The sequence below is a fragment of the Malurus melanocephalus genome, unplaced genomic scaffold (assembly GCF_030028575.1).
Source record: "Malurus melanocephalus ecotype Western Australia unplaced genomic scaffold, MMel_1.1 scaffold_21, whole genome shotgun sequence".
NCBI lineage: Eukaryota > Metazoa > Chordata > Aves > Passeriformes > Maluridae > Malurus > Malurus melanocephalus.
In genome coordinates this window covers 1,505,465-1,521,388 of record NW_026623253.1, presented here as the reverse complement: position 1 = coordinate 1,521,388, position 15,924 = coordinate 1,505,465, and the positions used below count along the sequence as shown (strand labels likewise).

The following is a 15,924-nucleotide window of genomic DNA, read 5'->3' as shown; positions in this document are numbered from 1 at the left end:
CTCTCCTCTCCTCTCCTCTCCTCTCCTAACCTCTCCTCTCTGAACCCCCCACACACACTTACTTTATCTCAGCTGTAGGTGGTCAAGACTTAGAATTCAGGATTTCTTATGTACAAATGTGTTTGAAGCTTATGGGAGAAGTACTTTGACACCACATTCCTGTTTTGCTAGAGTAAAATTTCATCATCATGGATATGGACAAATTCACCCAATTTTCCAAATAATTAATATTTATTGATATTGTCTGAGCATCCAGTTTGGTCTGTGGATTTGTTCTGCATGATAATTTATAAACACAGAACATGGATGCTTTTTCAGATTCATTATGATAATTCATATGGGCAGAATTGATAACAGCATTCCTTTCTAGGCCGCCAGGTATTCATGCCACAAACCCAGATAAAAGTGAATAAAATCTATGTAGAAAATGAGATAATTTTTTAGAACCTCCATCTCACCTGCCAGAGAAGCCAGGAAGTACATCATGTCAAAGCAGTCAGAATTTTTTTTTTTTTTCCAANGAACACGACGAAGGAACTCCTTAAATTCTGTGGGAAGGCATCAGATAAAAAAATACAGATCATTCATAGCCACTGTTCATAATTACTCTCAACTGAAGGAGTCAAGAATCCTCTTCAAAGGTTACATCCTGTCACAGTTTCCAGGAAGCAAATCATTGTCATGTTTCTCATCACACAAAGAAAACCATGAAATCCAAATGTGTCCTTTCTAGTGTTTATCAAAATACCTTCCTTAAGTTCACCCCTCCCCAGTGTGAATTAGTTTGAACTAAGGTAACAATTCAGGGGAGGGAAGAGATTTTTCTGCTCTTTTCTTAACAGTGTAATTCATCCTTGAGCCTGTGACAAAATGATTCATGAGACAAATGTTTCCATAATTTTTTTAACCAAATATGAGAGAACTCTGCAGAAATTATAGGATCTGTAGGTGAAGAAGATAGTGTGTGTTGTCTGCTCTGAGTCTAGCAAGTCTTTGGTGACTGTCCCCAATGACATTCATTGTCCCTAGGCTGGGGTGTCACTGTCATCTGGATGCGTGCACMATTCCATGGGTGAAAAACTGGCTGGACCAATGATGGAGGTGGAGGAACACTCCACCAGGGGCTGGTTAAAAGCARAATTCTTCAGGAACTATCCTGGGTCTTGTTCAGCTCTTTAATGCCAAACACCTGGCTGAGTGGTGGAATGCATTCATTAATTTGGTTGTTTACCCGTAACTTTGGTTGAACTGATACATTTGAGGGGAGGCCACTGCTCAGAGGGGTTCTGGAGACTGAGCCAACAAATCCCTCATGGGAGGAAGGGAACTTCAGCCAGGACAGAGGCAAAATCCAGCACCCAAGCTGAGAAGAACCTGGGAGTGATGGCAGATTAAACCRGAGCCAGCTTGAGTGCAGGTGCTGCTTTCAGGTGACTGACACCAGTGAACTCCCTTCACTAAGCTTTCTCTGTCTCATCTAGAGCCCTGTCAGGTCCTTCTCAAATGACTCCCCACTCTCTGGGCTCCCTGACAGAATGGTGATGTRTGTTCCTCTGTCATCATCTGCATTTGTTTCCATCAGCCTTTGCAAAATGTTTGTCTCATGCAAGGGATTCTCCTTTAAACAGATGCCAGAAACGACAGAACATTGTGTGGAGATACAGGACATTGTGTGGAGATACCACACACATCATTTACAATCACTTTACAGCCCAAGTTCTTTGGTGTGCACTCTATTAAAAGTGATCGCCTTTTCTGATATTAAAATGTTTATTTGTCTATACTTTACACTACTCTGTACATGTTAGTGTTTGCTATAGATTGTGCTTTTCTCTATAACTTTCATGAGCTTACCAGCAATGCTATCCATACCTGGGTGAGCTTTCTCAAATAAAAATCTTCCCTATTTATCTCAAACAAGGCCAAATACTCACTTTACATTAGTCAACCAACAGTACAGTGATTCCCCTGAGCTGCATGGAATGGAAAGACATTTCTCTAAAGCACACAGGAGACAGCTAACTCTCTCTTTGTTTCCTGTGCCCTAATTATTCCATTATATTTTGACGTCCTTTCTCCTGAAATGACACTGACTTTAAAAACTCACATATTTCATCCAAGCTTTGATGAGAGAACTGACTAAGAATATTAAATATTGAACCTTTCATTATGGGTCACTTTTTGAATTTACTTTTTGGGGCAGTTTTGAGTYACTATATTGTTAAGACAGAACAATGTGTAGAAGTTAAAGCTTGTAATAAGAAGGCATCAGCTTTTTAAAATTTTTGTAAGCACAAATGATTGCCAACAATCATTTCATTCTTTATTTTTCTTTTTTTTTTTTTTTTTTTTTTTTTTTTTTTTTTTTTTTTACAGCTCTCTCATGTTTATTTTAAAATGCTCAAAATTCTGTCAGGCAACATGACTTCGGAAAAGTCTAGAAATTGCATAAAAAGGATATCTGTTATTTCTGAAGTTGAATTACATTCTCTTCTTTGGAAAATAAATAAAGCCTTGGTAAAACTATATGATGCTAAAAGAGAGAAAGGAATGAAAGAGAATCACTGACACCTTACAGATATATTGGGCCAGTTCATTGATGACAATGTTACAGACTGACAGCTGGCCAGGGATCCAGCCAAAAACTTTGGAATGCAAAATAGGGCTAAAAATTAAAAAGAGAAGAGATTCAATTTGGTTTGAACTACACAAYTGTACCTCCAAATAAAGGAATGCTGTTCAATAGTGGCATCAATAGTGGCAAATTACAGAGTATTTTGACCTAGGTTATGCAGAGAAATGGCTMAATAAATTTTTACCTGTAATTTGGAGGGAAAAAAAACYCCAAAAATCCAAAATACAAMAACCCTGGACATCAATATTATCAAAATTGTCAATAGGGTGAAGAAACCAATGACTGAGTCTTGCAAAAGGAAAGATTAAGCTAATACACCCAATGAAAGCTTTCCAAAAGAAAACTCTCAAATTTGTTCTGCTAACTGATCATTTGATTGATTGATTGGGCATTGATCAATTGGATAAAATCCTCACAAATGCTATATCTCAAGTTCCCWTAAAATATTACAGTATTAGGGTATGCTTCTATAGTGAGTCATGTTCATCTGTGGTAAACTAAAGAATGTGTTTCCTTTTTCCCTTCACATCAACAGAAAATTTTAATTGAAAATGTGACAGATTACTGCAAACAAAATTCCAAACACCAGCCTTCTGATGTTTCTTAGAGCTGGTGCCMGAAGTGTTGCACAACTGGATCAGGACATCATCAAATCCACATGGATGTGTGGGTTTGCATGCAACACCATCACAGAATGGGCAGGAAACCTGGCCTGCTCCTTTTCTTGGTACCATCACAGTTACACAGCAGCAATGCACTGCTCACCCAAAAGGTCGTTTTCAGCTCCTGCCTCACAGTAACAGAATTAAACACAGGGTTTGAGTGGGATCAGAGCTCTCCTCACCTTTCCAGTGATGAGCAGAGAGGTAGAACAGCACAGTCACAGAATTAATGCACTGTCTTACACTCTCTCACTGAATCACATTTCCATCTTCCTTTCCACCCCCTCTCCCACGTCCCCAATTTCTTTTCTCCAACATTGGTGTCTCTGTACCTCACATGAACCCATCCACRGCAACTGGGAACCTCAGGCTGGGATAATCCCAGCCCAACTCACACTCTGTGACAATTGATGCCAGTGACATCCAGGGGTCTCAGGACACTTCTCCTTTCCAAAGTCACAGCTATCAACTGGCCAAGCAGAATCTTAGATCCTAAATCGTGAAATTGTGAATATACCCTAAATGGYATCTTATCCCTAAAACATGAAATGGTGAATATACCCTAAATTGTACTGTATACCCTAAATCATCATCCTAAATTGTGAAACCTCAGCAGAGCCCTAGATCTAGCACCCAGCACAGCTGCTCTTTGTGGCTCTGCTGTATCTCTGGAGGATGCTGTTTCAGCAGGACATGCAGAGTGCAGTTGATTTCCCAGAGGTGTTGGTCTGAGCAAGTCTCCCCTCCCATTTCCTGACACAGGACTGTAAATTGGGAAGGGCTTTTCCTCAGGACTGTGCAGTAGATTGGAAATGCAGTGTCTGGGTGACTGTGATGCAGAGCTTGAGGCACAGAATCCCCTCCAGAAGGAGTTTGGTGATGGGCTGTGGATGTGTACCCTACCTCCTCAAACTCAGGGGAATGCTCARGGGATGTCAGGCAAAAGGATAATTCCTGCTCCTTCAGCTATATTATCAAAGAGGTGGCTCACAAGAGGTTTAAATGTTACGTACAGAGATGTCTGTCTCAGAAACACACATCAGAAGTGCACAGGTACACAGAAGGAAAATTTCACTGAGCATCAGGTAAGATTAATTAGATGGACTTGCAGTGTTTTGGTCTCCAGCAGGGTAGAAGCACGGTCTAGGTGCTGACTTCTCAGCCCAGTCAAGATCTGCATGGAGGAGTTGCTTTAAAGCGATGCAGGCACATAATAAAAAAAAAAAAAAAAAAAAACAAAAAACCAAAAAAAAACAAAGTACCTATGGTGTTTAAATCATGCCAGTCATAACTCAGAAGAGCTTTTCAAAATAGAAACTTTGGACTTAAATGCCTGACTCGACCTAAATCTGACTTCAGGCTCCTACATAAAGCCACTAAAATTACACCAGGGACAAGTTCAGCCATAAGTGACATGATTTTTGGCATGCAATTTGTAACTTTGCTAGATCCAAGATATTATTCCTTACTATTTTTAAGACCATTCTAAATCTATGTATTATTACTACACTGTATATTGATGTTTTGAGCAGAAGAGCAATATTTAAGAAACTTGATTCAAATTAACTTAATAATTAGCACTTGGATTATTTATGTATCTTTATGAATAAATATATAACAGATCCTCTGAGCAGTTCTCTTTTCAAGAATGAATTCTATTTAAATAGTAGATTCTGTGCAAGGGTTAACCTACGCAGAGCTATTCTTAAAGATATTTATAGCAAAAATGTTAATTCCCAAGGAGAACAATTTATATTCATAAAGCAGGCTACACCTTTTCAAATCCTGGCTGAAACAGGTGGCCAACTTGGACACGTAATTAAACCTCAAATTCCCCTGTATGTGGCAGCCAAAGTTCAACWTGTTTTTTTCTAAGGAGTTGATGTAGAAAGATTTTCATGAGATATTTTATTTTCTATCATCAATTCAGTGATCTAAGCAGTGACTGATTAAACCTGCACACCTTCCAGGCTGATATACCTGAGTGGAAAAAAAACCCAAAAAACAACAAAAACCCACAACTCACAGCTGGAATTGTTCCCAAAAACTAAAATAGATGACAAAGTAAAAGACCAATCTTCCACAGACACTTAATGAAGACAGGCTTCAAGGCGTTTTCTATGCCAGAGAGTACTTTACACCCCAGGAGGAGACAAAACCAGCAGATTTCTGCAGCTGAGGATTGCAGTCACAGCAGAATAAGTCAAATAACAAAAAACATATTACTTGTTAAATCACTTACACTGGTTTTCCTTTGGATTCACAAGTCAAAACTATAGATTGTCCTTCTTCAGGCCATGAATTGGAAGAAATGATTTTAACTAAAGGTGTATCTAGGAAGAAAAAAATAGACAACTTGTTGATATACACAAAAAAGATTTATTATCTAAGAGTACATTCTTCTCTATTTACAACAGACTAAACCATAGATGTAATTTACACTTGGAGACAGTTTCATATGGAGCCTTGTGCAATTTCCATTGTCTTCAGGAAGGCAATAAAAATGACCAATGTAACTAAAACAGTAATAGTTATATCCCTAGGAAACACAGATAGAAAGCATGTGCATACTCAGAGAAAACAACTTTTGTATTTCTGTRTTCGATGCAAACACTCCATATGACAATTTGAAAATCTGATATCTAACAACAAAATAAAAAAAACAAAACCATTGAGGATGAATAACAAGTACTCCATGCAATTGTTTGCCTATTTTTAGGCTGATATGATGGAATGCTGCTATTAGAGGAATGAATGCAATAGTGCACATTTGAATAAGAAGCTTTTTGTTGTTGCAAAAGCTTGAAACTCATAATAAGAAAGCTACAATGGGCTTTCAGATAAAATACCTTGTTACGGACATTTTACAGGATATTATTTCTGAAATGCAATAAAGCTGCCCCTAAAACAGAACAATTTAAAACAGAATTTGCAAAGAGAATGTTTCACATATCTGCAGAAAGCACTACAGAAGAGTCTGCAATCTGTTGATTGTGATGGGATCAGTTTCATAGTTTTAATTGCAAAAAGATACACAACATCGCTACTGTGAATTCAGGCAGAATAGAGCATTTGAAGCAGATCTTTAACTCAAAAAAAATTTGGCCAGCTGGCTTGCAAGAATACACTCTCATAGTCAACATACAACTTAGAGGGATACCTTTTATAAGGAACAAAAAAAAGGTGATAAAAAACAGGAACGCAGCCTATTTTTTCCTTAGGAAGAGGAAAAAGAAAGTTCACTGCCATAATGAAAAAAAAAAATCAGATTCAACAGAAAAATTTCTAGTTTTCCCCTCAGCTCCTTTCTCTATAAATACAAACCACTTTAACCTGTAAATGTAGGGTATCTAAGTTTTTTCTCATTCAATTTGCAGTTGCTGTTTTCCTAAGTAGTGACACCGCAGATGTCCTGTGGTGAAAGCAAATGTGAAAGAGCTTGACAGTCTGACCCCACAACATCAAACTGAAAAAAAATAAATTCTGTAACAATATAGTCTCTTATTGAGATACCAACAGTCCTGTTGGATACTAAATGGCATCTGAACAGCTAAAGTGCTGGAAATGTTTTTTCCAACTTTAGATTTTTATTTTTACATGCCACAGTGTGGCACGAGACAAGAAAAGGGAAAGGCTCAGTGCAGACTCGCTGTAGTTCCACTGAAAGCATTTCCAGCATCATTCAGCCTTCCAGAGMAGCTGCACTAACCTTACACCAGCAGCAAATCTGTTCCACAAGTTCATATTTTTAAGGACCCTGCAAACCATTATGCAGGTGACTAATCCTTCAGAGGCCAGGCTGGCATTTGCTTCATTTTTAGCACACGCTTAAGGCACTGACCTCAAGTGCCTTAATAAATCAGGGCATCAAGTACTTCTGTGATTTCAGTGGTGCTGTTGGAGATGAATAAATTACTCTCTTGACTATACATTGAACCAGAGGAGCAAATTAGTATCAGCCAGGAATACATGAAGAGTTTAACTGAGGGAGGGAGACAACTAACGCAGTGAGATCAAGAGGTTCCAGAGGAATATGAAAAAGAGCAAAACTTTGATGGAAGTAATCCTGACAGCCACAGGTGAAGGAAGAAATTAAAGGCCCACCTAGCTATTATTCCTGGCTTAAATATTAAAAAAAAAAAAATAAAGATCAGCATTTTATGCAATACTGCAAATGACCCACATAAAATAGAAGACTACAGACAATTAAACTTTCATCTGCATGGATCAGTGCAGTGCTGTTTCCCCCAACTTGAAGTTCCAATTTCTACTTTAATACTCCAGACAGTTCTCTGCTCTCCATGCCCTTCTAAACAGAGCTTACTAACACAGAATAAGAAAGRTCTCACATTTATGTTTCACTCTGTAATGCACAACATAATGTAGGAAATAGATTCCCTAGTGGTTTTCCCTGCTAATTRTCCTAAACAGTAACTACTAGTTACTCTAAAGCAGGAAACCCAGGATTTGATTYAATATATAATTTTTAGGGAAGCTAAGAATGGACAATTTTTTCATTTTATTAATGGTTCTTTTTCAAAAACTAGATATTCTATTTTATGTGCTTTATTCTCGCTATTACTGTTTCCATTTTTTTTTTAGCCATGCTTGATTTCTCCCCAGAATTAAAGTGAACACTTAAAAGAGGGRAAAAAAAATTAAGATAAACCTACCCTCTATTTTCACATTCACATCAATATTTTGAATGAGAAGAAATCTTAAGAATAATTGAATCGAATAAAAACTAACCTAAATATGTTATTTTAAGAAACACAGTGATAAGGCCCTGCTTACTGGTACTTTTCYAGAACAGAAAATGTTATTACAAAATACTGCTTCCTGCTATGATTGCTCATTTTAGAAGAATTTGCAAAGCATTAATACTTTGAGTTTTGACCTGTCACACTTTAAAGTATTAATCATAACAACTGGAACATCACTTGATCCCCAGCAAACATCAACACCAGGAGACTGCTTAAAGAAAGAAAACCAAGAACTCCAAYACAGCAAGAGGTTGACTTCTTTTCAGATACGCTCATCAGCTTGTTTTAAGTAATGTAMATATGTCCAAAAACCCCTCTCCTTTTACAACCAAAACAAACAAAAGTAGAGTCAAAGGTTTTAATATGGGTTAGATCTACTCCGCCTCTAAAGTCAGTAGAAATAAACTAATTTGTATCAGTTGAACTTACCAGAACTTTAACAACTAGCATATTTTTTTAGTATTCAGTTGAACTTACCAGAACTTTAATAACTAGCATATTTTTTTAATATTTGGCCCAGCAATTTCATGCCAATGAAATATCACAGATCAGTGTTCAAAGCAGAATTCTTCTGAACAAGGGACTGGTGACTACAGTATCTCTACAATACCTAAAAACATRTCCTTATACTGAGTTCTAAGAATACTGTGGAGAAGACAAGTATTCCAAAAAGAATAAACTTGAATAAACTTTGGGAAAGTCCAATTCTATAAAAGCCCAATGGTTTGTGTRACTGTAAGCATCACAGCAGTTCTCCTCAGAAAAACACGCTGCTTTCAGTACCCACTGACTTTTTTAGTCACATCCATCTCCAGCAGAGAGAGCTTCTTTGGCCCTCCAGTCCTTACTTTGACTAATGAGGTACCCWTGAGCTGTAATTGATTACTATCACCAATCTGAATTTTCAAACATGTCTTCCCACATTTTCTACCCTCTTTGAGCATGGAATCTGCCCTTTTTCTTCTGGACATAGCAGCTACAGGTAAGAATATCACCATGAGGCTTTTTTTTATGCAGCATTTCGTGATTCAGCAGACCAAAGGCAAAAGTTACACTAAGTGAATCTGTTATATACATCTTTCTAGGATTTGGGTTCATCTCATCTCAGAAGACCAGGAAAGCCATTTCAAAGCTTTTATATTTATACATCATCCTCAGCAGCACAAAATATCAGTGACTGGGTGTGGAAAAATGATACCAGTTTACATTGGTAAAAAAACATAATCTAATACATGAAGAAATTAAACCCTTCAACCMTTGACTTTTGTTGTACTTTTAGCAGCAACATTCATCCCCTGTGGAACTGCATTACTGATTGATTTKATCTCTTTGAAGCTATTTTGAAAATAAAGGTGGTTCTTATCAGCACTAGACCTTTGCTCTTAATCTGATCTTCTATGCTTAAAGGTTCGTGTGTTTGATTTCAGAATGCACTTGCTGTTTTCACATTGCTTGAAGTAAAATAGACTTCAGTAGGTATTTATATTATTTTATCACCAAGTCTTTATAAGGTTACATGCAGGATTAAATTCCTTCACATAAATTTACTCATATAAAGTAATCACATGAAAGCTGAGGGAAGATTCCTGCATAATAAGCTATGTCATTCTYTTTGTGTAAACCCTTGACAAACACAGTGTATAACTGCAAAACTGAATTCATAAAAGTGAACAGATTTGCTAAAATTGTGAAACAGGCCACCAACAGAATCAGACACTTAAWCTCTACTAGTTTCTTCTCAGTGCCAAGACAGTAAAAGGGTAATTTGACCAGTTTTCCATATGTATTTCCTGACATCCCATCAGTTCTCAGCATGCATAACCTTTCATGGAACTYACAGCTGCTGTTGAGTCCCTAAATCAAAGCACAGCCCTTCATTCCTAAATCAGCAACAGGTGTGCAGGAAAAAAGCACATGAAAAATCATTTTGTGAGACACTGTGATGATGTTATGATAGRAAGACGTTATTTTATTAATCCCTCCCTAATGTAATCACCCTCAGTCAATGTAATTACCATCCTAGAAACAGAAAGAAACACCACCTTTCTTCTTGGGCAGATGTTAGGGTGGGTAGAGGCAATGTATTTCATTGACACTTTTAAAAAAACAACTTTTGGAAGCAGCAGACTATTCAGGAACAGGAATATTCATGATCCCATAGTCATCAGGGTTCCAAGAGTGCTGAAAATGCACCTATTCCAAGAACCACRCAGCACTCTTTCCTCCAGGTAATTTTGATATATTAGTTTGGCTGTAATATAAACTTCTTGCCACTAGATTTCTCTAAACATAAATCTCTGTGATGCTCAAACCTTAGCCTTCATTAGCCTTCAGTGAAAGAGAATTTACAGAAACAGTTTTAGTGATTCTCCTCTGCACAAACTTWCACAGGAGTGTTGCATCAGATGCAGAGATCCAAGTCAGGGCTCCTAACTTGTAAGTTTTCTGCTGAATTACAGATTTTTAAAAAATAAATAAATGCAATAACTTACTATGAAATTTAAACTTAGCACCCYAAGTACCTTCCAGTGTGGCTGAAGCTTCAGAAAGCAGAACAGAACAAGGTCACTCCCTCTTTTTCCTTACAGAKATAGGGTTATTAATCCACAAAGATGGGTCCTGTGCTCCAACATCCTACATTTTCAAGGCCTGCTCTACCTCCAAGCCTTAGGAAGCCACTTCTACACACCCTCACTTCCATGTCATTTGATYATTATCAGAAGTGGTAATCAGTCCACCAAGATCAGTTATTAGACCCCATGCAGTGATTTATGAGAACAAGAGGTTTTTATTCCACTGAGAAGTGAAATAAGCACACTATGTTGATCAGATCCAGCAAAATACTTATTTGACAGTAATTTAGAGATTAAAACATTCAGCCCTTTGGAGTTCATGGATTAAGGGTTTGGTTGGGTTCAGAGTGCAAGGACCTGTGTGCTAAGCTCCCCTGAAACAGCAGAAATCAACCAGGAATCCCAAGGTTTCCCTTCCAGACAGATTCTGAACAAAGATKTCCCTTTGAATCTGAAAAAGCTTTTTTTTTTTTTTTACCTATTTCCTGGTTTGCATGCATCAGGATATTCTAACACACTAAAAAAAATGCAGGTATTAGAAAATTCTTAGCTCAATGCACATAATGAATTTACAATTCCTCAAGCAATTCAGTTCTGTGGAAATTCTCTCCATTTACATTCAGTGCCAACATATAATGAATAAATAAATACAACAAAATGAATATACCCTTCATTTTACATTTAGAGAAGTTTCTAGGGCCAGATTWTTCACAAAAAGAAAAACTCATAAAGCTTTAACCCCACCCATTTCCTAGGAATGTGTCAATGATTAGCATCAAGTGGTTTTGGTACATCCGTGCTTTGGCTTTACATGCAAAAAAAATTACTGAAGAAATTTATTTTCAAAGGACTTTTTGAGCTGATGGCCTCAAGAGTACCCCCTTCTTCCTTGTCAAAATTTGCAACCTTTAAATCATGAAAAAAAAAATAAAATAAACCCTTTAAATTTAAACACAATGCCAGAAGCAGATCTCAGATATTTTACTAATACCAACACAAATTTAAGAAAACTTTGTCTAAACTGGTAATAAATATATATTCAGCTAGGGCAATTACATTTCCACATTATTATTTCATATAAAGTGCGGTGTCCCTTCAAGGCTTTGGGTTTTTTAACTTGTTTATTGCATGAAATCTTTAATTCCTACTTCTTGCAGTAAAATGCCCTCAGAGAAGAYGTGGGTTCTGCCATTCTGCCACATTTCAATTAAAATCTCCTGCAGCATTATTTTTTTTTTCATGCTATACAGTAACTCTGCCAAATGTTTGGGTCTTCTCTTTGTACATGGCTAGCATGATTTTATCATGATCAAAGCATTCCAATAATAAATACTTTTTTWAAAAAGGATATTTATTGTTTAAGTAATAATCAGTTCATAAAGTAGTATTGGTCTTAAATTATAGTTTTGCGCAGGTTGGTTCACATAATTTTAAGGAAATGGGTGATATTCCCATTTGTCTTGACTTCCACTGCTTCTCCTTCATCAAAGAAAGCCCTTTTTTCCTGGTCTGTAGAATATTAAAACACTGGCACAGAAAAAATGTCCCATTTGGTGACAGTAACATATAATGTTCAATATATATAAGGTGCATAGAGAAAGATTAATCTCTTGAATTCTTTTGGTTTATGAGTCTTTGGGGTTCAAAAAGAAAAATCCATTGGTCAGGTTCCTTCCTGTATGTATGACACACATAGTGTGATAAATGCTGTCTAAATCTTACTTAAACCACAAGGGATTCAGTACTTTTCTTTTTCTTCACAATGCCCTACTTAGTCTTGGAAGTTCAAACTAGTGCCAAAAGAGCTAAACTTTGTGAAAATGGTAGAAAAAAGGGAGGTACAGCTGGTTGTGAACAAAAATGTTCATCCCTACAAAATACATGACAACAAATATATTCAACCTCCAAAACAAAGCCATCCTAACTGATTAGTTTCCCTGCAGCCAAATTGTCAGGTGCCTTTCTCAAAACCAGGGCAAACACAATCCTGTCCCTAATTGTGTTATAAATAATTGCAAGCAGCTCATTAACATCATTTGACCTTAGGACTTTGCTGGAGTACTTTGATCCTGATGCATGTTTCCTTTGAAGGTGATTCTCTCTCTGCAGTTGATGGTATGAACACCTCTCCAGCTGCAGCAAGAGGCTGAGCTTGTTGTAATGAAACCTGTGATCCTTGCTGGACTTGCTGTTTGAGTGCAAATTACATTAACAGAAAAAGGAAAGGTGTGGGGAAGATCCAGGGAGGGGCAAACGCTTCCCTGGCTGGGTTTGTCAGAGGAAGCAAGCACCCACAAAACATCAGGATRTGCTGCAAATGTTACTGAAAACCCYCCTCCTGAAAGCAGTGATGCTACCTCCTCATTTTATCTTCTAGGAGGATGAGTAGATGGCTTTAATTACCTTTTGTCACCAGAAATTTTCTCCAGTGATTAAAATTTTCTCCAATTATTTAAAAAGCCAGTAAGAAAAGGCTTTGTTTAACAACCTGACTGAGTGTTGCATCCAATAGTATGGAATGTGATAAAGGATCTGTTCAGGAACAGAGCTGTGCTTGTGACAGAGCTGCTCTTCCACTGGGATCAGTGAACATCCCATGGATGGCAGGTTTTACCTTCCTGGACCCTAAGCAGTACGGGGAAAATGTCTGATTAATTACTGGCCAGTTCAGAGCTGAGCTCCAGGCAGCCTAGGTAAAATACAAAAATACAAATACACCACCTTCCAGCGCTGTAACACCCATGGCATGGCTGCCAGATCACCTGGCAAGGAAAAGAATAATCCCCACCTTCCTCCCATTACCCACTGACTRTTTTCAGACTACTCCAACTTTCTGAATTAATCACTTCATCTTGTGCGGCAGCACCTCCTGCCTGGATCTATAATAATCAGATTTACTCTGCCATTTTTAATTAATTTATTTACCTTGGGTTTTGTTTTTGTTTTTGTTTTTTTTTTCTTTTAACACAACCATTTCCTCTTTGTACCAGAATGCAAATTACTGTAACTGATTCATTACAACACATTTTTCTTCTTCTTACAGGTTTAGCTAAATTATGATCTACCAACAGCATGTCTTTGCTTCACAGTTTCATTTTATGACCACAAACCTTCTGAATATTGAAAAGCTTCCATAAATTTCTCAGRTATTTTATTGTGGCAGTGAACAACAACAGTTCTGGTGCTATCATTTTAAAAAATGTTATAAAAATCTAACAGTCCGATAATAAAAGATTATTGCTACCTGGTAATAAATGGCTGCCAGATGATAAGATTTTAGAAGTTTTTCCTGAGAGACTAATTCATTTATTTCCTACCCATTTTTGTCTTCTTTTTCAAAATGCATGTTTGTGAAATCTATTTATGTCACAGCCTTTTACATTTTTCATCATGCTTTTTCTCTCTCTTATTTCCTTGGATCCTTTCCATCATTTCCAGATGCAAAGATAAAATAAGCAGATACCTCTGAAAATGATGATGTATCTGCTTTCTAGATTAATTAGCACTGGAATAAGCATAGGACAGTTTTGGGTACTTTTTCTTTCCTTCAGAAACCATGAGAAGATCATAATTTTCATATGTGGATAGCAATTGCAAACCTCATTGAAATTTCTGTATTCCTACATAATTTTATTCCTATTTCTAAAAAAAATGTAAGTAAATAGGCTTAGGGAAAAAAGAGACTTTAAAAGTAAATTCCAAGGACAAACCACTCCAGCATGCACAAAAATAAACATCAAGTTGGATATCCCAAATGAGATGTGAAAGAAGACAGAGGAGCACTTTAATCAGCTCTGTGCAAGTGTTCACCATTTTTGATAGCTTTTACACTTACCAGCTGTGCATACTACAGCTGTGAATCAGAATTCCCCCAAATTTGGCTTTTTTTTGTATTGTAAATGGCAAGCAGCATGGCTTCTGTCTGTGCCCTACTGGCTTGAATAAGCACTTGGGAGCAAGTCTGCTTTGGTAATTTCACCAAGGTGGCCTGGGAGATACAATACATTTGGGATCTTGCTGAAGAAAAGAATGAATAACTCATTCCTTGAGTGGATGAGAGAAAAAAAAATCAATATTATGTATCTGAAATTTTTTTTTATTAATAATATTTGTGGGTGAGTCAATCTAGTTCAAGTGGTGGTGCCATGGCAATGGTGTTTCATTTCAATAAAAGTATTCAGCAACACTGGGAAATTAAGCTTTATGATAGTATTTAAATACTTAGGCTGGATAGAAGTGAGTACTTGGTACCACATCCACGTGGACWTTCCAGTATCTTCTTTTTACACTCCTTTAAAACTGCTTTACAGCCAAACAGGACCACAAAYAGCATATGGTGCCTTTGTTACCTGAGATTATTTGATGACTATTATATCATCCTTGATCTCATCTGATTTAATTCATGTTAAAATGATGTTTGTTGTAGGAAAGCATAATAACAGTTTATAACAGAGGAATGTAAAAACACTCCTGCATGCAAAAAAAAAAAGCTGGATGCCGATGTGGGGGAAAAGGAAGATTGATCAATTATTCCCTTCTGACACTCATAATCTGTGAGTGCCTGAATTTGAGCACCAACCTTTCCAGGAAACCAGTTCGGTTACTAATTCTGTGAACACTGATTATATGGTACTTCGTTAAAGATTTATTTCAGCACCAGGGTCCTTCACCAAAATTACTAAAACAAAATAAAGTAAAATGTGGGAGTACATAAAATGTGTCTTTGTGTTTTGGAACGGTGAAAGAGAAGCTGGAGGTGCACTACCAAAGTTCCACAGTTCCTCTCTGCTCCATTTCAAGTGTTCACAACCTTGCCCTCCCTTGTCACATAACGTGTTCGTTGATGATTCTCACCTACTTTRTGGTCAGCCTTAAAGCAGGCAGAGGTCACTGTGAGCACAGCCCTGGACACCTCAGCAGCCCCTGCTGGATTAAGGGGTGGAYGGAGTGGCACTGTCACCCCAGCTCTGAGTGAGCGCCACTCTATGGAGACAGCACCAGGCAGCAGCCTCTCCCCTTCCCATGGCTCTGCAAAATGGGTCACTGGCTTCTGAGTTATGCATTAAGTCCCCTACACACATGGATAATATGGTAGAAACAATATTTTCTTTGCAAATCKGTTCTGTTTTCTCCAGTGAATGCGAGGAAGCTTAGTTTTACAACTTTCATCTTGTTTAATTATTTTTGTCATGCACTTCTTCAGAGCAAACAATCTGTTCCATTTAGCATCTCTGTTGCTTACACTGCACTCTCTCCAACTTATTTTTTATCTCCCTTTTGCTTTTAAGTGA

The 15,924-nt window shown here is 37.3% G+C and overlaps 1 protein-coding gene across 2 annotated transcripts in view; it reads right to left on the bottom strand.

The window, feature by feature from the left end:
- The window catches only part of CADM2 (cell adhesion molecule 2), a 554,996-nt gene that overhangs the window by 75,824 nt on the left and 463,248 nt on the right, over positions 1 to 15,924 (bottom strand). For both annotated transcript variants that reach the window (XM_057389925.1, XM_057389926.1), the window contains exon 6: positions 5,540 to 5,630. In XM_057389925.1, coding sequence (XP_057245908.1) covers positions 5,540 to 5,630 — 91 coding nt within the window. The remainder of the gene's footprint in view (positions 1 to 5,539; positions 5,631 to 15,924) is intronic.